This window comes from Grammomys surdaster, unplaced genomic scaffold (genome assembly GCF_004785775.1).
Source record: "Grammomys surdaster isolate TR1022 unplaced genomic scaffold, NIH_TR_1.0 372, whole genome shotgun sequence".
Classification (NCBI taxonomy): domain Eukaryota; kingdom Metazoa; phylum Chordata; class Mammalia; order Rodentia; family Muridae; genus Grammomys; species Grammomys surdaster.
In genome coordinates this window covers 6231438-6250916 of record NW_021604791.1, presented here as the reverse complement: position 1 = coordinate 6250916, position 19479 = coordinate 6231438, and the positions used below count along the sequence as shown (strand labels likewise).

The following is a 19479-nucleotide window of genomic DNA, read 5'->3' as shown; positions in this document are numbered from 1 at the left end:
GAGAGAGAGAGAGAGAGAGAGAGAATGTTTTGTACGTGAGGGTATATGAAGAATACTGTATTATCTCAGCTCCTCAGGGTGAAAGGAGGGAGTGTTCCCAGCCCCCTTTACCCTTTACATTGACTTCCAGACATTAAAAGACACAGGGAGTGGGGTTCTGTAGGATTTCATTTAGATTAAATGTAGGAGATATACAGAATACTAGTGATGAGAGAAGCTCCTTTGGGGATCACAATAATGCATGTTGAGTTCTCTAAGAGGCTCTCACTGAGCTGAGTTCCTGCAGGCGCCTCCCCAGAGCAGAGACTTCGATAGCAGGACTGTCACAAGGAGTTCTACAGACTAATCTGTGACTCATAAACACGATGACTGGCTTTTCACACCAATGTCTAAGATGTGCCTCCCTCAAACCTTATTAGGATGTTGGTATGTTACCAAGTTCATGGACAGTGGGGGAAGAAAAAGAAAAGGAGGTCCACAAAGGTCCCCAGCCAGAAAGCTTCTGCCTCCAGTCTTTCTCAGCTTTGCCACAGTGTGAACAGCATGAATTAGTAACTATCTCTCAAGAGTGGATTGTGCGTATCTCTTTTAGTAACACAATACTTATTTTAGGGAAAGAATATGATGCTGGGTGTTGTGATATCTGTCTGTAATCTCAACAGTCTGCAGGCTGAGGCAGAGGGGTTGTAAGTTCATGCCAGTTCGGACTACATAGGAAGACTCTGCCTGTCTCACTCTCTGAGAAAGGGGAGGGGCATGGATCTATCTCTGGAGGTGGCTGGAGTCAGGATGGGAAGGGGCTTCTGGCATATGTGATCAATATCATTTTGGCTGAAAGAGGACCACACTAAAAGGGAGAGCATCAGGGGCTGTGCTGACAGTAGACATCACAGATAGGTAAGAACTTGGCTTCCATAAAGTTCTATTAAATATCCTTAAAGACCTACTACAGATGAAAGCAATTGTCTTGCAATCTCATTACAGGACTTTGTATCTGCAGGACTTTTTTTTTTTTTTGTAAAAGACATCTTTTAAAATGTAAATGTTAGAGTAGATTATGAATCACTTTCATATGTCAGTGCCCATGTAGGCGGTGCATGGAGTTAGGAAGGATGGGGAGATGGGACTCGGTCCAGAAAGAAAGGACAGGACAAGCAGAAGCCTCGTTCCTGCAGCTTGCTCTGCTGAAACTCTGGGTTCCAGGTACTTTCCTGCAGGTCTAGACAGGAAGGTGAGGGTAAGCTGAGCTGCAGTGGGCCTCTGGAGGAAGAAGGTGTTGGCCTATGGCAGGAAGAGGAAGCCAGGCCCTCCCATGAGGCTGACTCACCCACACCCACTCTTGTCAGGCTTGCTGCACCATTCGTTCATCTGAGGATGGCAGAAGAGGGGAGACAGAAGAATGGCTATAGCCATGACCTCTGTCATGTGGGTTTCTGCACTGGTTGATCCTGACCACTGAAAGGCAAATAGATGCCCTTTCTTCCAGCCCATGCTAGGTTACATTTCAATTCTCTAATAGCAGATAAATCCAGAGGAAAGATCAGCAATAGCCTGGAATGACCATTGCCTAATGCATGGGTAAACTGATCTTTCTGCCCTTTCTTCCCCACATCACCTCATACAGTTGTTCCCAACCTTCCTCTGGAGGAACGGATAGAGGCTAGGATGGAGAATGGGATAGAAGCCCAGAGTCTACAATACGGAGGCAGGCTGGGCTCTGGCTGCAGTTTTAGTAACCTGAGCTCTCTGTGCATCAGTTCCTTTGCGGAGCTTTCTCTCTTAAGAGAGTGACAAAATGAGCAGAGATTCAGCAAGTATCTGAAACATATGACAGTTATCTGTCACTCCAAAGGTCAGTCCGGGACGGGTGGCACAGCTCCATGGCAGTGTGCACTCAGCACTAGCTTTGATCTCCAACACCACAGGACAGAGACAAACATGGCTATTCTGCTGACTCCCAAGTTGGTACTGCATCCATAACATCCAATAGCCTAGTTCTTAGACAGGAGACATCTCTACATCATTAAATATAGCATGGGTTTTAAAATGCTAATACTCCAACAGCTTGCCTTTTGATGAGTTGCAAGAAATATGAGCTTTTAGACTTGTGTTACAATAAATCATCTTCTATTGGGTTCTGATTCTGGTTAAATAGCCTTTCTATTTGATCTGGGACCGGGAAGATTACCCTCTGGGTAAATTCTCCAAGTTGTCCCGGCTTAGCAAGGATCATCCAGGACTTAGGGCTCAGGATATTGGTTCCAGTATCCCAGGGAGCACTCATTACAAGGTTTTAAGCTTTAACTGAGCAGGGTGAAGTGAGGACAAAGCCCCTCCTTTTCCAGTCTATTAACTGGAGGGATAAGAATATCCCAGCTCAGAGTAGAATTGAACGGTCTGAAATGCTTTGAGAGAAACAGGATCAACTCTCAAACAGTTTATCATGCGGAGCAAATCATCTTTCCACGACCAAAGGCAAGAAAGTCAGAGGTTAGACAGGACTGAAGGGAGAGTCGGCTAAAGGCTCCAACACTGCGACAGGCTGTACTGCCATCTCTACCCTAAGCTAATTTTCGGGATAATGGGATAACGAGGGACAGACAAATTATCGTCATGCTAGGGGGTCGGGTACTGGCGGCCATAGGGACAGATGACTACCTTCTTGGAAAACTCCAGAGAAAGACTCTAAAACTGAACCTGAAGCTCAGAATCAGGGGATTAATAAAAAACAGCAGCAAAATCTGAACCAAAGTATGGCAATGTGCCGGTTAGGTTGCAACACCGAGATGTGGTGATGTGGTGGGAAGAGCGATTTAACGTCCCTGACAGGTCTCGTCCCCCACCGCTATCCCCACGCCCGTACACCATCACCCTCGCCTTAGTTTCGTCTTTTGACAAACCCGAGGACCGAATCTATAGCTGATCGCTATCGTCCCTTTAAAAAACCGTGACAACTCTAATGAGAATAAACCTTCCTGAAGCACAGCGGGGAGAGTTTCTGAGGCCGGGAAACCGAAAGGAAAGCGGGCGAGATGCTCCCACTACAGGAGGAGAAAGCAAGGGGCCGGCGGCTCTGGGAGGCAGTGGAAACCCAGAAAGAGGATGGTGGTGGGATAGGGTTGGGTGGAGGTGGACCGGGCGCTCAGAGAGCTGCGGAGTGATTTAAGGACTGGGATACACGTGATGGAGTCCCGCCAGTCCCCGAGGATGCAATAGGCTTGGGGACTCACCTGCGTCTCCTCCTCGGTAAGGCCCGCCTCGGCTGCGATGAGGCACAGCGTGGTGGGGTCCGGGTGCTTGTTGACCTTCTTGAAGTTGTATTCCAGGATCTCCAACTGGTCCTCCGTGGGGCCGCTCGCGGTCTGCGCCGACATGGTCCGTGCACGTCTGCAGGGGAAGCAGATGCACCGGGTGAGCGAGGCCCGTCTGCCCCCTCCCGCCGTCCCACGGAGGCGCTCCGCGCTGCAGGAGTTTGGGGGCCCCCTTCCCCGAGACCGTCCCCAACCTGGCTAAGGATGGAGAGGAGGAAGAAGACGCCTCCCGCCTGCTACTCTGAGGGGACAGTAGAGGAAGCGTCTCAAGAGCTGCCTCCGGAGATCCGGAGCTGCCCTAGGGACTGAGGACACACGCGGGGCTGGGCTCCCGTCGCCGTGGGCACGCCTCCCGGGCCGCCACACCCCGCCTCCGCCGCGGGCTAGCACATGGGGACCTTGCCAGGGAGCGCTGAGCACCGCGCACTTTGAGGAAAGACGCCCACTGCACAAGTTGGGGAAATGGAGACTGCACTTTAAAACAGTAATACCACCAATAGATATATACACACCCCCCCCCGCGATTACAAAATAGCACGTATTGTAGAAAATCTGAAGTATATTAAAATCACAGAGGGAAAATTAAACTGCCCGCTTAGTCGCAAATAACGGCTATAGAATTGTAGATGATACCTTACAGATATTTCCAATGTGCATGTACAGAGATGGAAACGGTAACACGGAGGTAATGATTTACGATTTGCGGCCGGGTGGTGGCGTGAAGGAGGCTGAGCCACACCAGCATGCAGAAGGCAGCTGAACCCCAGATTCCAGGCCTCCATCCCAAGAGCCTACCTACCTCACTGCGTTCTCCTGTGTGTGGGTGATACCTTTCAAAACCTACCCAATTAAACAGGATCAAAAACAACTGTCATTTAAAACCTTAGACTTCTGGGCAGAAAAATAGGTCCACTTCGAGCTTCAAGTTCCCTAGCGTGTCTTCACTTTAAAGACAGATGTTGTTGGCGTTGCGACAACAACCTTCCTGTTGGGTTCTCACCACACCAGTGTAGCTTCAGACGTGGGGCTAAGAAAACAACCAGGTGTGTTCGCCTGCGCCCTGTTGAAAACTAGGAGGTAAAGAAGGTTGGTTTTCAAGATATTCTTGGCTGTAGATTCTGTACTGGCTTGGCCTTAGCTGACATAAGAGCCAAGCAGAAATGTGGGCATCACCCTGGCTTGTTAACAAACAACGGCAGAAGCCCTCAGCAGAGTCCTGAGCGGGTTTTGATGTGGTTTGTGCTTGGGGGTGAACTCTGGATAATGTGCTTAGCTTACAACCTTTTCACCTGTGACTTGTACCTCCTACTTCCTAAATAAAGGTTTTTACCTCTCCTCTAGTTCCCTTGAAGAGATTTCAGAGAGGAGGAGAAGCTTTTTGACTACGTGAGACTGGGGCTGAAAGCATTTGCCAAGTCACCAGCAAATCATTTTCAGGGAACTAGATGTCCCTCTAGTTAAAATTTGTACCAGGGATCTTCGTCTCGGCACCAAGGCGATGGGGGAGTCCATCAGGTCAGAAATACCTTTCCTGTTAGCAGCCTCCCCCCTCTCTATGACACTCACTCTCTTGAAAGTCATCTCACAGTCAGGGACATTGAGGCAGAGGACCCAAAGATTTTGCCAATTTCAACAATGGCCAGAAATAGAGTGGAAATACTGAGCGTTGGTTCCAGGCCAGTGGTTTGCTAGCCCCCTTATGGTAAGGCAGTCTATCTTCAGATTAGTGACAGAAACTGAGGAGGGTAGCAGTGTGAGTGCAGGGAGGGGCTTGTTGCCATTTTCAAAGGGAGTGTTTCTAGTTAGAAACTAATCCCAGTCTAAGGTGTCCACCAAGCCCACCACTGTTCCATCTGTCAACTGAAAGGACATAGCAGGGATGACGGCTGCCTCTGGTTTTACTTCTTGCCCTGGAATGGTTTCTACCTGTTCCATTTAATACCGTCCTGCTGGTTCTTCCACCAGAACCTTTGTTGACGCCCTTTGGAATCATCAGGCCTTCAGAGATATCACACTGCGGGAATGTGACTCGGATGTGTGTGCTATGTTTTCCCAGTTTTTTGTAACTCCTGATATATATAAAATCAGGGGTTGCTAATATGGCTATGCAAAATCAAGTGCATTTTCTTTTATTAAATTTCTGTGGCTTTCTGTTACCAAACTGAGTGGGGTTATATGAGGGAGGTCCTGGTTGATTTTAAAAGACTGCTAAGGTGAGTTGGTAGAGGACCATTGGCCTTGGTTGGCTGCTAATGAGACTGTGGGAGGGTCCTTTGACAGCACCTAGCTTTCCAGGGTACACTGAACAAGCACACTTGGCTTCTAGCTATGGGGATGCAAGAGCTCTCTGTCAGGTTCTTTCATGACTGCTCTGCAGAGCCCAGGCACTATTATTTCAGCCCTCCCTGGTAGGCAAATGTTTGCGGTTGCTTTGTTTCTTTCTCTCTTGCTGTATGAATCAAACCGCCCTGGTAACATTGACCTTGTAAAGGTTCTCAACTGTTTCCAGTAAGGAAATAAAGTAGCCATTGAGAAGTTTCTCTGAACTTAGTCTAAACAATTTCAGATACAAAGAACTGAGAGCTGTTTGGAAGCCCTGTAAACTTTAATCTTAACACCAGTGTTACTGTTGCGGTTACTCACATCTTGTGAAACACCTCGAAGAGCAATGTGTCCTGTCATTGGGTTGTTTTTTTTTTTTTTCCTTTTGGGGTTGGGGAAGTCATTGCACAAGCCTTTTCGAGAGTTTAAATGAAAACAGCTGGCTTTTTTTCTAAATCAGTTCCAAAGCCTGGGCTGACCGTTGTATGGCGCAAACAGCTTTATGCCCCATGAGCCCGTGGTCCTTTGCTTTGAACATATCTACCCATATTAACTAGCTCAGACAAAGTGCTATGAACTCCATAAGCTTTGGCTACCTGCTTAAACATCTCCCTCTCCCAGAATTATGACTCCTCTGTAATGCCACCAATATCCAATCAAGAGAGAAAGAAACCCGCCCCACCTCCACAAACCTATTCCAGTGGTTTGGAGTTGGCCACAGGGTAAAGCAGATGGATTTTTTTTTTCCTAAGACAGGGTCTCATACTTGCTATACAGTTGGTAAAGATTTTGAACTTCTGAGCCTACCTACCTTCTCTCTCTCCTCCTTTACCTTTTGTATTTTCCCAAGTGAGAAAAACACTGCGTGGCTACTTTTCCAATAGAAGTGATGGGTCTCTACTTTGGAAGACGGGGGTCTTCCTACTCATAGATTACTTAACTACTGCTTTACAGAAGATGAAGGGGGTTCACCCAAACTTTCAGTGTCTCTTAGAAACTAGCAAAAAGGCAGACTGTGTGGTGGCAGACTGTGAATGAGAATGTCCCCAGTGGGCTCATACATATGAATGCTTGGTTTCCCGTTGGTGGGTGGCTTAGGACATGTGGCCTTGTTGGAGAAAATACATCACTGTGGGGCAGGCTTTAAGGTTTCAAAAACCCACACCAGAACCAGTCTCTCTGTCTCTGTCTCCCTCCCTCCCTCTTCCTCTCCACCCCTCCCTGCTACTGCCTGCCACCAGGATTTAAATTCTCAGCGACTGCTCCTGTGCCATGCCTGCTGCTACATTCCCAACTATGATGTTCATGTACTCAGCCTCTGAAACTGTAAGCAAGCCCTCAGTTAAGTGCTTTCTTCCGTAAGTTAGGTCATGGTGTCGCCTCACAGCAATAGAACAGTAACTAAAATATTTGGGGTCTAGCTCAGCGGGTAGGACGCGTACCTAGCATGCATAAGGTCCTAGGTTCTATCTCTAGCCCTAAATGGAATAATTGAAAAGAGAAGGCAGGATATTCATCTGCCCCTACATTCTAGTACCCATGATAGAAACGCCAGGAGAAGAGGTGGTCCTTTAAATAGAAGCCTTGTTACCACTGTCCTTGGGTGAAGAACAGTCGTTGTCAAGCCTTGCAAAGTCTCAGGACCATCTGTGGCTATGTCTAGGACTATTCCACATGCCCTGGATGGGAACCACATTTTACAAACCCAGTGTGGGAGAGACAAGGGTAGTATTCCAACTATGGTCATCTCTTACTGAAATTAACTGTGAGCCTTTGGAAACTCTTACAGCTTATCTACCTGTTCTTGGCTCTGTGCCATCTCAACCTCTGAGTAGGAGGTGGTAAGCTGAGATGATTTTAAGGAAGTAAGCTTGAAAGATAAGCTTTAGTTTTTTAAAATAATATTATTTCTTTGGCGGTGCCAGGGGTTCTGTAATCTGCCTAGGGTTGCTCTCTAGAGTGATTACAAGGGCTGGACCTGTTGGCCGACAGGACGTGCAGTTGTTTCTCTTTACAGGACAGTTACATCAACATTTTCTTCCACAGTTCTCTAGTAAAACTTCCCCGTGAGCAGCAGCATCCTGCTTCTCTGCCTCTTCGGCAGCATTTGTACTGTCCTTAATGCTTGCCAGAGCTGTGCGCACTCTCTCGTCATCTGTGAATACAAGCTAAACCTCGCTAAGCTATTTTTATCCCCAGCTTCTGTGACCCTGTAGGGGTTAAAGGCCCCATCTGATGACTGTTTACCGTGTAAAAGCATTTCCTGTTCCAGCCCAGAAGGGGACTGGAAGTATTTTCCTTTTTAGAGTGTGGACTTTGTCTCCAGGCTAGCTTTGTCGCTTCCACTGGTCATCAGAACAAGGGTGATCGATGGCTGGAAAGCTAATTACTAGGAACTCTCATCCCTGACTGCTTTAAGTGTGACTGTTTTGCTTCTCCAGAGCTCTTGGAAGTCAGAAGTTGATTTTGCAATTTAAAATGGCTTAGTGAATTAAACAGGCACACACACACACACACACACACACACACACACACACTTCACCACAACAATCAAGTTTCAGTCCCCAGATGCGCACTCCAGGTCAGATGCAAAGAGTCAGGAGACCATGGAATAAGCAACAGAGATCACGGTGTCCTGAGATATGGTTTTCTGTTGAGGTCATAGTTACTCTCAAAGCCCTCTTTTTGAAACCATAGTGGAACTGGTCTTGTTTTGCAGTCAAGAAACATTAACTAACCTGTCTGTGGAGTCAGGGGAAGGCCAAACACTCTGCCTCTTGTCTTACTTTAGCTACAGGAAGGAGAAAAGGCAGCTGATGGCTTCATGAGCATCACGGCTGATTTATGCCTCTAAATATATTCTCCTTACACTGTGTGGACGTCATAAATTACAGGCCATCACTGAATCATCCATTTGAGTCTTTGATGCTGATGGAATCATCTGTCACCTTTGATGAAGAGTTAGTGCGGTGAGAACTGATGATCCTTGTCAAAGAGACCTGGGCCATTGCTGACCTACTGTGGTTACTCCAGCCTCATTCCCTTGGCTTCTGGGATGACATTCACACAGACTTCTCCGCCTTTCTTTTTAAAACTCTTGTATTTCCTTGACATTAATCAACCGAGGTAATGGAATGTAGCCCTTTAAAACTTTGTTCTGATATCATCTGACATATGAAGAAGCTAAAGGTCTCTTGGGGATCTTGTCCAAGTATATCCTGTAAGACAGGAGATCCTCTTCACCTTTGACCAGCGTGACAGCTACAGCACAGGCAGAACCACTAATTCACAATGACAGGAATGCGCACATGCTATTCTAGAACATGCATCATATGACCCAAGGCAGAAAGACTGAGGTAACTACCTGAATCCGTGCTGTCCCATCTGGTTGCTAGGGACCAGACCAAGAGCCTCATGCCTGCAAGGGTGGAGATGTCGTCATGCTGGGGTTCTGATATTTTGGACTTGCCATAGAATTGGGTCTCTGTCATCGAGTCATCCAGGTCTTAAAAAAATATGAGGTGCTGTCTTTTTCTCAGTTAGTTCTACATTTTCTGAGCTTTCAGGAAGGTCCTGTGCTGTTCTCAATTCAATTCGCTGCTTCCCAATATTCTTTCTTCACGTTCGCTTTCTTCCGCCTTAGAAATCCCGCTGCTCTCAGACATGTAGCAGAATTAAGAACAAAACGGGGAGAGGACTCTGTTGGAAATATGCTTGCTCTCAGATTTGAGGATCTGTGTTCAAATCCCTAGAACCCATGTAAAAAGCTAGCTGTTGTGGTTAACACTTGTAATCCTGGCAATATCAAGAAGGGAAGAGAAGACAAGGAAGTCACTGTGAGCTCGTCACCCAAGCTCCTCTAGTCTACCTGTGACGTTCCAGGCCTGTGAAAAACACTGTCTCAAACATAAGATAGGAAGCACCTGAAGATATATAACCTGAGATTGTTCTCTGACCCCCACATGTACACACACACATACACACACACGAACATGCACATACACATGTGTGCAAATGCACACATACCAATTTCAAAATGAAATTTGAGTTAATATAGTTTTTTTAAAAAGTACAGATACTTTGAAGTCTCAAGTACTACTCAGTGGAAAATATTCTGTTCGCTCTCATAAAGAGGAGACACACACACCTTACCCAAGCCACTGCTGGGGTAACCTCCCATGCTGTGTTCAAAGGCATTGCTCACAACTATCGAGTGTTTCTTGTGTGGTTAAATGGGTGAGAGGTAAGAGTTCAGCAAGGTATGTCCTCATTGGACACCAAGAAAGAACCATTCATAATTTTCACTCTTTCTGGGTTACAATCTCTCTTTTTCAGCCTCTTGAGAATAGTAAAGCCCAATGCTGGAAATTAGAACCGTTTCTCCAATGCTGAGGCCATAGCTTCAGTGTGAGAAGATGCTGATGAGTGAGCGGGGTGAGGGTCGCTCACCTTCAGGTTACCTACTGTCTGTTACACATCGCTTGTGCCTTAAGTTGGCTGGCCAGCTACTCTAGTCTACCTTGTGAGGAAATAAAGAGTGAATTTCTGTTCATTCCTCACCATCATTTCCTGGCTTTCTCTTTCTTCCATGTTACTAACGAGGCAACATTCATAGGATAGGGAAGAGGCTTGGGGGAGGGGGAGGGATAAAAGTGCTGACTGACCTAAGTTCTATCCCCAGTCCCCACTTTTTACCCCAAAGGCTGATGTGGTGACATACATCTGTAATCCCAACAATTCTATGGCAAGAGAGGAAACAGAGACAGGAGAATCACTCAGGTGCTTCAAATCTCAAGTCTTCTCATTGACAGAGTGGAGCCTCAAACCCAGAAAGCCTGACTTCTCCACTCACACCCTCAACTACCACACCATCCTTCCTCCCTGCTGAGTAGCGGAGGGAACAGATGACCATTGCTGGGGAATTGTAGAAAAGGCAAAGTAGGGCTACGTGATGCCACAGGATCATGTGTGAGGCCACGCCCTGTCTGCCTGTGGCATGACTCTTAGTGAGCAGACACAGCTTTGAACCAGCCCACTGGACAAGCCAGGACAATCAGCCCACACCATCAGGCTCTCCTACCTCACATACTCTTCTCTCATTGGTGCAGAGATAGCTGAAAGACGCCATTGATGAAGAACATGGCGTACAAACAAGAACAAGTTGCAGCGTTCAACAGAACAGAGTGGAGCGTACCTCTGGCAAGAGCAGCCGGGTGTGCTTGTTGCTGTCACATCATAGATTCGACATTTGTGCTGAATCGATTGTGGAAGTTCCTGAAACTTATGTTGCAATGGTTTAGATTTTTCTGTATCCTCTTCAGCAAACAGGAAGGTGTTATGAAAAACTACCAGGGGGCGGGGCAGGTGTCTGGGAATGGCTTCCAGCCGTGAGTCCCTCGTTAGTTGACCCTTAACGTTCAGTTCTTCTCACAGACACCGAGTTCTTTTCATTGGGAGCCTGCTGCCTGCCTGGCTGTTTCAGTCTCGAGGGTGGAGCCTGGGGGACTGTGAAGGATCACAGGAGAGCTATAGGTTCCTCTGAGCATGCTCGGAAGCAAGTGACGAGTTCAGCCAGTCTTTTTGGAAATAAATGGGCAAAAGATGATAACCTGCATGTGTAAGCAGTCTGCCTTTTATAATGATGTTCATGAATTCAGAAAAGTTTTCTCCATAAATGTGAACTGTAGATAGACTCCCAGGCTAACTCACAACTAGAGAATAGCTAAAATTCAACTATAGGTACAGTTACTACTATCAAAGATTATCCTGTTAAAATGCCCCAGTGAAGCCATTTACTTATTTGGAAAGTCAAACCAACATTTTAATTAGAAACTGGAAACTGTCTTAGGAAATGAGGCTTTGGTTCAGATATCAATGGGACTTGCAAGAAACTTCTGAAGATTTGGGGGTTTATAGCACAATTTTGATTATGCCAGTATCTAGAATCGTCCCTGAAATGTTGTCAGGTGTTTTGTGAATTCTTATTGGAATTTATTTTCACTTTGAGAAGTATGACTTGCCTTCATCCTGACATGGAAACATAATTGTTTAGCTGTATTGTATCATCAGTGGAATAGAGGGGTAGAGGAGGAAGAGAGTAGACACGGGCCGCCTGGGATGTGATTAATTATGCTATTAATCATGGGTGATATGAATAGGCCAGATCTGCTATGGCCTTGGTGGGGACAGAATGAAATGGTTTCTGCCTCTGGAACAGGGCCAGCAGGCATGGGCCTCTGTGAGTATTCACGACTGCTGTGGGCATAAGGATTGTTTATTGCATATTTTATGTTCCTCCTTCGAAAAAAGTCCTCCTTGTTAGCATTAATGACTCCATGATGATCAAAGACAGCACACGTCTGAGAAGCAAGGGTGTGGCTAATGTCTCAGCAAAATGGTAAATGCTGGGACCTTCAGGAAAGCCCTTAAGGCTATGGAAAAGAACTCTAAAAACTTGAGTTCAAAAATATATAATGCAAAATATAAGGATACAATATGAATTATAAGGGGCTTCACAGATCTAAAGGAACAGAGGCAGCTACACTATAAGCCAGTTAGACAGAAAAATACAAAGACAGGCAAACACAAATGCAGGCAGATTCCTGAGTTCAAGGTCAGCCTGGGACAGAACTAATTTAGGTCCAGGTATGGTAAAAATGGTAATGTCAGGACATGGTCCCACTCAGTTAGCTTATTGTTTGTGCTTAACAGAAGCAGGCAGATCTCTGAATTCTTTTGAAATGTTAAAAGAAAATGTGTGCTTGCTGTCTCCTAAGAATTAAGGGGCTAGGGTCATGCTAATTCATAGGCTAATCAAAAGGGAACCTGGAGTATATGACTGGATTAATATGTAAAATAAAAGACTGGGCTCATGGTCTGCAAGAGACGAGTTAGCCAGAGGAATTTTTTTTAGAATAGCAAGGGAGAACGGCTTGGGAGAACTTGTTGTCTCAAACACTGAATAGCAAGAAAAAGCTGTCTAGAGAGAGAGCTGTCTGGAGATCTCCAGAAAAAGCAGAACAAAGAAAAGTCAGTCTGGAAAGCTGTCTCCAGTAGAGTACAGGCCACCAGCTTGGACCCACGATTTGACTTCGAGTCGTTGGTTTTTACCATTCCCAGACACCCCTTCTCTCAGAACCCCTCTCCAACCCAAGGCAGATCCTTGGCAAGGTAGCTTTGTATTTTCCTTTCTTTCTCATCTTACCCAAGACATCCAAGAGAAAGGCACAAGTTATGAGTTTGTGTCACATTCTCTTAGCAAGCAAGTGGCACTATCAGATAAGGACAGTCTGGGTGATGGTTCATGGCAGGCTAGAGAAAAGCAGAACCTAGGGGCTTTTGACTATGTAGCACACATTACAGAGAGAAAGCTTATGGATTCAGATTGGATACATTGTAGAGGATACATTTAAATCCTCCTTACTGAAAGGATTAACCAGTGTGAACTGGTGAGCAGAACACTGACAGGGAGCCAGAGATCAATTCCATTTTAAATTCTCCTCCCAGTCCCCATAGGAGCTTGGCTGTGTGATTATTTGAAACTTGGTTTTCTTCACGGTAAAGTGTATCTAAAAACTCTACTCCTTGTTTGTGTGCTCCAGTGATCAGTGGTGATGAGATGCTCACGAAACAACTCAGAATAGTGTAAGATGACACACATGTCCACAGGACTGGGATTATGCCTTCATCCACAAAGACAAGGTTTGGGGCCAGAGGATTCCGGGATGTTCTCTATTTTAAATTCCTGGTGATCTGAGTAGCCTTTGAATAGCCATACAATGATCTTCCTCAATAATAGTTTACTGTTGCCAGTAATGGGAGAAAGGGCCCAGTCTGAGGCCTACTGAGGCTTTGATTTGATGACTACACTGTGCCATATTCCTATTCCAGAGGACTACTCAGTGGCCAATGGGACACCCTAATAACTTGGTGCTTTTTAATATTCAACCTGTGAAATTAAGGCAGCCATATAATTTGTCATCTAAGCTAGAACACATGTGTAAGATGGATGCTTTTAATAAGCACAGCTATACAATAGGCCACAGTGGACACATCCCAAGCAAACTGGGTTGTCTGGCCTTCTTAATATCTGTCAGATGTGTCACTAAGGTATGGGACAGGAGCTCCCATGGGACTTCATTGTCTCTGCTGCTTTTCGGGTTAGCAAGATATAATGAGAATGAAGCTCACTTTAACCCTTAGAGGAGCGTAAGACTGAAGGCCTGTGGTTAACGGTAAGTTGATATTGCACGGCTTCACATCTCCTGAGCGTTTGCTTCTTTTGCAGTTTATAGACATTTGTCTGGGAGGAAGAGTAAGATTGGCTCAGGGCCTCTGCTTGCTGAGGGACCGAGAGCACAGCGTGCTAAAGCTTAGGGCAAAAATCCATTACATCAAAGAGACTCAGTCCTACTACCACATAGAAACAAAGGGTCCAGAACATTCCATCCCAGAGACTCCCAGGGCATCCAGGTATTCAGGGAACTTCAGACCAGAGAATAAAAAAAGGAGATATTTGTGAAATACGAAGACGGATCAAATTTCGTCTTTACAAATATTTGATGTTTAATGCATCAGTTAGAGATTTTCATGGAACAAGATTCTTGTGTTCCCTGAAGAGAACTATTAAAGCTAAAAATATCTGTATGACCAAGGTTGGAAACAAAATAACAAACACATCAACTTTCTGTAGTTTGTCATTTAAAAAAAAATCATTCCAAATACAACAAAAGGGCAATCAACAAATTTCTTTATATGTTTTGGAGTATATTACTAAATTTGGCTGTTCATTTAATTCTCAAATTAAATTGGTTTAGAAAAGTACTAATTAGCTTCATTAGATCACTAGCTTGCAAGTAGGGCGATGAATTTGTCAATTGAAAGTGTAAGGATAGCCAAAGAGTAAAAGCAAGTGACAGAAGTCAGTCTGGTAATTAAATATACACAATAAAGATATGGACTGTGGAGGATGAAGCCGATGAGCCTGTCTTGTGTTCTGGAGATGTTCAATCACATTTTTCACCTTCAAACATTAAAATTAGAGTATCTTTCTGAAAACGTTCTCAGTCTTATTGCTTGACCCTGGAGATGTTTGTGCATTTGTAATTCTGGAGATGCGGCGCCATGATTTATTGATCTGTTCTGAGAATCTATAGAGTGGTTCTACAGTATTTTTACTCAACCCAGATTACATGGTAAGAAACAGTAAGTAGTTAGGGGCCTGTAATGTTGATGATTATCAGGTGGTTAGGGCTCTGTCTGTATTCCCTTAGGCCATTGCACTCTGCCTGATGGAAGCAAGGATGCTTCCCCAGATGGTTTGTGCATTTTAAAAAGTCCAGGGGAAACTCTTTGACAAAATAGAGTTATCAGTGAGTTCAAACACACTTTAATCAATTATTACTTTTTATGATCCAACTACCATCCTTACTTTATGATCATGATTAGGCAACAAAGGAACCGGCACACCACGGGCTCCTTGTACAATGTCAAATTATGCCAAAGTCCAACTACCCAAGCTCCCTGTTGCCAGGATACTCAGTTATATGGGACTTATTTTTTTTCCACAGTTGAGCGGCTTTTATGAACAGGTGTTCAGCTAGTGAGACAAACAGCAGGTGAAAAGCTTTAGCCTAGTCAACACCAGGAAACCTAAAAGGACAGATAGACTAGAAAGTTCTACTTGGGACAGAATTCAGAACCTCGAGTATTTCTCTAACCCTCAGACGTGTTGCAGAAAGATACTAGATGGCGCCTCAGGAAATCTGAACCTTGGGCTCTGTAACTTCATCTCCATGTGACTTTGAACAGCTCATACTTGGTGTGGACCTCCATACCTGTAATTGCTGCCACCCTACCTCCAGTTGTCTCAGGTCATTTTTGTGGGATTCAGTGAGATAACTATGAACAACAAAGACTATATAAATTCAAGGTACCGATCCAGCTTTCCCAATGGCTCAAGATACAATGCCGGTTAACTGAATGACATAAAATTTTGAAATCGTTAAATGACAAAACAATTAAAAAAATTTTTTACTCAAAATTGAAGAATGGCATGATTTCTTTTTTTTTTTTTTTCTGTCTAGAAAACCTCTGCCCCATATGGAAATACAAAATGTTTCTAGAATCTATTAGAACGACTGTCAGATTCACTATGGCATAGGATACAGTGGAGGATCATTACAGAATCATTTGTGGGGACTGGAGTCAGGAGAGATGGCCGTGTAAGCTGTTAACACAAACTATGAATACACGGTTACAAATCTATACTAAAATCAGAAGCAGCAGACGTAGTGCCTGTCAGTAATACTAGCATTTGGGAGACTGAAACAGGAAGATCTTGAAACCAAGGTTAGCCTATGCTATGTAATAAGACCCTGGAGAGAGAGAGAGAGAGAGAGAGAGAGAGAGAGAGAGAGAGAGGGGAAATGAAAGATAATCATCAGAAATAAGAATTTTAAAAACACAGTTTTGAGTTAAAAACAAGAAAATCAGGACACATAATATGTAAGACCTAAGGAAGGGTTTGTGCACATGAGTCAATGGATGCCTTTTTATTATTATTTTCTTTTGTGTGTATGGATGTTCTGCCTGCATGTCTCTCTGTGTACCATGTATGGTTCTGGTGCCGAAAGAGGCCCCAAGAAAAAGTTAGATCTCCTGAAACTGGAGTTACAGACAGTTGTAAGCCCCTGTGTGTGTTCTGGGAATTGAACTTGAGTTCTTTGGAAGAGCAGCCTGTGCTCTTAACTGCTGAGCCACCTCTCCAGCCACTAGTTAGCAGATGTCTTAGTCTTAATATAAGACCAAATGAAACAAACAAAGGAACAAAGACGACACAACTGAAAGACTGGCGGTCAGTCTGTTTTCCAGACCTTGCCTGTGTATCTCGCTGTGCCTTCGGATTCATTGGGGTACGTCACCCATACGATGTAATGTGCTGTGGCCCACACTCATCCCTGACCTTGAATTTTTGTCCTTGAAGGTCAGAGTGAGTAACTAGCCGCTGGCCCCCATGCCTTCCAGCAGCAATTAAAAGAATTTAAGGCTACTCTTAGCCAAGTTACATAGTACTTGGTCCTTTTACAGCTTCTTACAGATCTGTCCCTGAAGCTATCTAGTCATCCAGAAGCTCTCTGGAGTCTGAACTCTGACCCAGATTGAGCGGGCAAATGAAAGAGAGCCTCTTGCCTCCCTCCCTCCTGAGTCAGGATTCCCAGAATTCTCAGCTACCCCCAAAAAGGACGAAGACTGAGGGGGTTGCTTGATGAAGTGACAGGTGCTTCCAGAATCACATATATACATATACATACACATATACAAATAAAATTTCACTCCCAGCCACCAGTAGACTAGGAAGTTGGACACTGTGGAGGGAACCTAGACACTAAGAAGACCTGCTTATGTAAATTTCCTTAGGGAAGAGCCACACACGCAGGAAATAGAACTACATCAACAAAAACTACATTCTGTAAGTACATCTGTGATGACCTTAAGAATTCCAGGAAATCTCCATCTAGATCCATCTAGATCCAGTGACCAGAACGGCCATCATTAGTTTCCTGCTTAGTAGTCTCTAAGATTAGAACTGACTCCAGGTCTATCTTGGAGTTCGTTCGTTTGTTTCCACCGTTACGAGGACAGACCCATTCAACTGTAAACAAACTGGCAGGGTTTTCATGTTTGGTCAGAGTTTATGAAAACCACTGGGGTAAAGTATAAGAAATGGGGAGTTCCCTATGTCGGATGGAGCTCCACTTGCCAGGACCTAGTAATCACCCAAAACGAATAGACTAAGTCAACCTTGTGAGGAACAACCCCCTAAGCCCCCGTGTTTATTCTGAACTCTTTTTGTTGGGGTGATGTATATTGCAGTTCTCTTTCTCTCAATGTAGGTACAAAGCTTCCTTCACGGAACCTGCGTGCAGGGGATATAAGTGCCTCAGCACAGACAAAATTAGGGGTGGGGGTGGGGGTGGGGGATGAGTCCCTGAGGCTGCTTGACTGAATGCTAAGATCCCAGAGAAATTCATTTGCTCTCTTGAACTTTCATGGGTTTTATTCAAAAATGATTAGATAATTTATTGCCCTAGCCAGGTATTTTCAACAGAGAAGGGAAGAGGCAGTTATTTATAATTCCCTTGTAAGCCTTTGAGATGGCCCAGGCGGTCCTTGCTGCCAAGTCTGACTATGTGAATTGAGCCCTCAGAGCTCCTTATAACAGGAGACAGCTTCAAGGTGTCTTCCAACCTCCACACACAAGCTGTGGCATATGCACCCCCTTAACACACAATAAATAAATGTAAAAAAGATAATACATTTTAAAAACTCAATTAAGACTTCTAATCTCCGGGTCTCAGTCCTGGCTTATTGTAGCTGAGAAAGTAGGTCCCTGTGCCTCTGTGTTCTGCTCTGCTCTGTAGTCTGCAGTGTCTTTTGCCAGGGATAGTCTGGGCTGGTGTCTGTAGGAGACTATTCAGGAACTTTCTGGGCAACTGAAAGGGATGGCCAAACCTACACCTGCATGGTCATACCTCACTCATTCCAAATTTCACACATTCCTAGGATCAAAAGCATTAGAATAACAAACCTTCCTAGGTTCTAACTGAAACCCAGGGGTTGTAAGCCAGGAGACTATGGCACCTCCACCAGGACACACATCTTCCATTGTATCCTTAGCAAGCCTGTTCCCCTCAAGCATGTCCTGGATAAGCAGGCAGGAAGGTGGCCCTTCCATTCTGATTTTAACTGGATGAGCTGGTACTCTGTGCATCCCGCCAGGCCACAGGCCACATTTCTAGTACTCACTGTCCTTGCTGTCACTCAGCATTTTGGAAGTCTGAAAAAGATCCATCGGTGTTCAAACAACTTAACCCAGGTTACACAACACAGCCATTTAGAGCAAAAATCCAAGTGACCTTTGAAATATGCCATTCTACACAGTATTTGGAAATAACAGTAAGGGAGGTGTATTCAAAGAAAAGTCATCTAAGGAAAAAATTCTGTCACTTCTACACACAGGTTTTGCCAGCTGTGTGAACTCATTGCTTCTCTAAAAACTCTTTTCACGAACTGTAAATGGCAGGAAGTAGTTCTGACTAAAGAACAGCCGTGGTACCCAGTGTTGGCCTACTGCCCTGATGCTCACAGCCTAGTCTTTTCTGACAGGCTATTTTCTGGGGCTCAGTGTTGAGTTCAACTTCATCTCTGTTCAGAAAAGACACTTTAGCAAGACCCATTCTTAGACAGTGACTTAGACTGAAAACCTATAATCTTGATATTTTTGTCTCTCAGTTGTTTAGAATTAATTCTGACGAATAGGGGTTATATATTTTTACCTGAAAGTGATTTTACTAATTGCTAGCTTTAAATCAAAGTGATAATTATATTTATATAGCATTTCAAAGCAGGTCTAATGGCACAAGCCTATAATCTCAGGACTCGGGAGGCAGGGGCAGGAGAGTCAGGAGTTCAAGAGCAGCCCCAGCTACATTTCAAATTTGAGGCCAGGTGGGCTACTATACAGACCCTGACTCAAACAAACAAACAAACAACAACAGCAGCAAAAATAAATAAGTAAGGAAAGAGAGAAAGAAAGAGAGAAAGAGTTGAAAGTACTCTCAGATAGGTTATCTTGTTAGAACATATTTAATAACCAAGGGTTCATTAAGCAATTACTGTTTATTAACATCATAACTTTAATTGGTGTGTCAAAGATAAGTAAACAAATCCCTGAGAGAATGAGACCTTAGAAATAGCACAGATGGTCGAACTCTAAAACACAGGCAACTAGCCAGGGCAGGTTCAGTGGCCAGGGCAGGTTCAGTGGCCAGGGCAGGTTCAGTGG

The 19479-nt window shown here is 44.7% G+C and overlaps 1 protein-coding gene and 1 non-coding gene across 5 annotated transcripts in view; one reads left to right on the top strand and one right to left on the bottom strand.

Annotated features, from left to right (window-relative positions):
• Window positions 1-19479, bottom strand: part of Hopx (HOP homeobox) — a 26185-nt gene that overhangs the window by 3918 nt on the left and 2788 nt on the right. The window contains exons 1-3 of one of the 4 annotated variants that reach the window (XM_028780764.1): window positions 11984-11990; window positions 3506-3604; window positions 3231-3387 (exon numbers count right to left, since the gene is read on the bottom strand). In XM_028780764.1, coding sequence (XP_028636597.1) covers window positions 3231-3374 — 144 coding nt within the window. In that variant the 5' untranslated portion in view covers window positions 3375-3387; window positions 3506-3604; window positions 11984-11990. Of the gene's footprint in view, window positions 1-2994; window positions 3388-3505; window positions 3605-11983; window positions 11991-19479 lie in introns of those variants that run through there. The other 3 variants (XM_028780763.1, XM_028780762.1, XM_028780760.1) reach the window with 3 other exon arrangements.
• LOC114632308 lies at window positions 342-445 on the top strand. The gene has a single exon (XR_003713071.1). It is a non-coding gene; the product is annotated as a small nucleolar RNA U13 (small nucleolar RNA).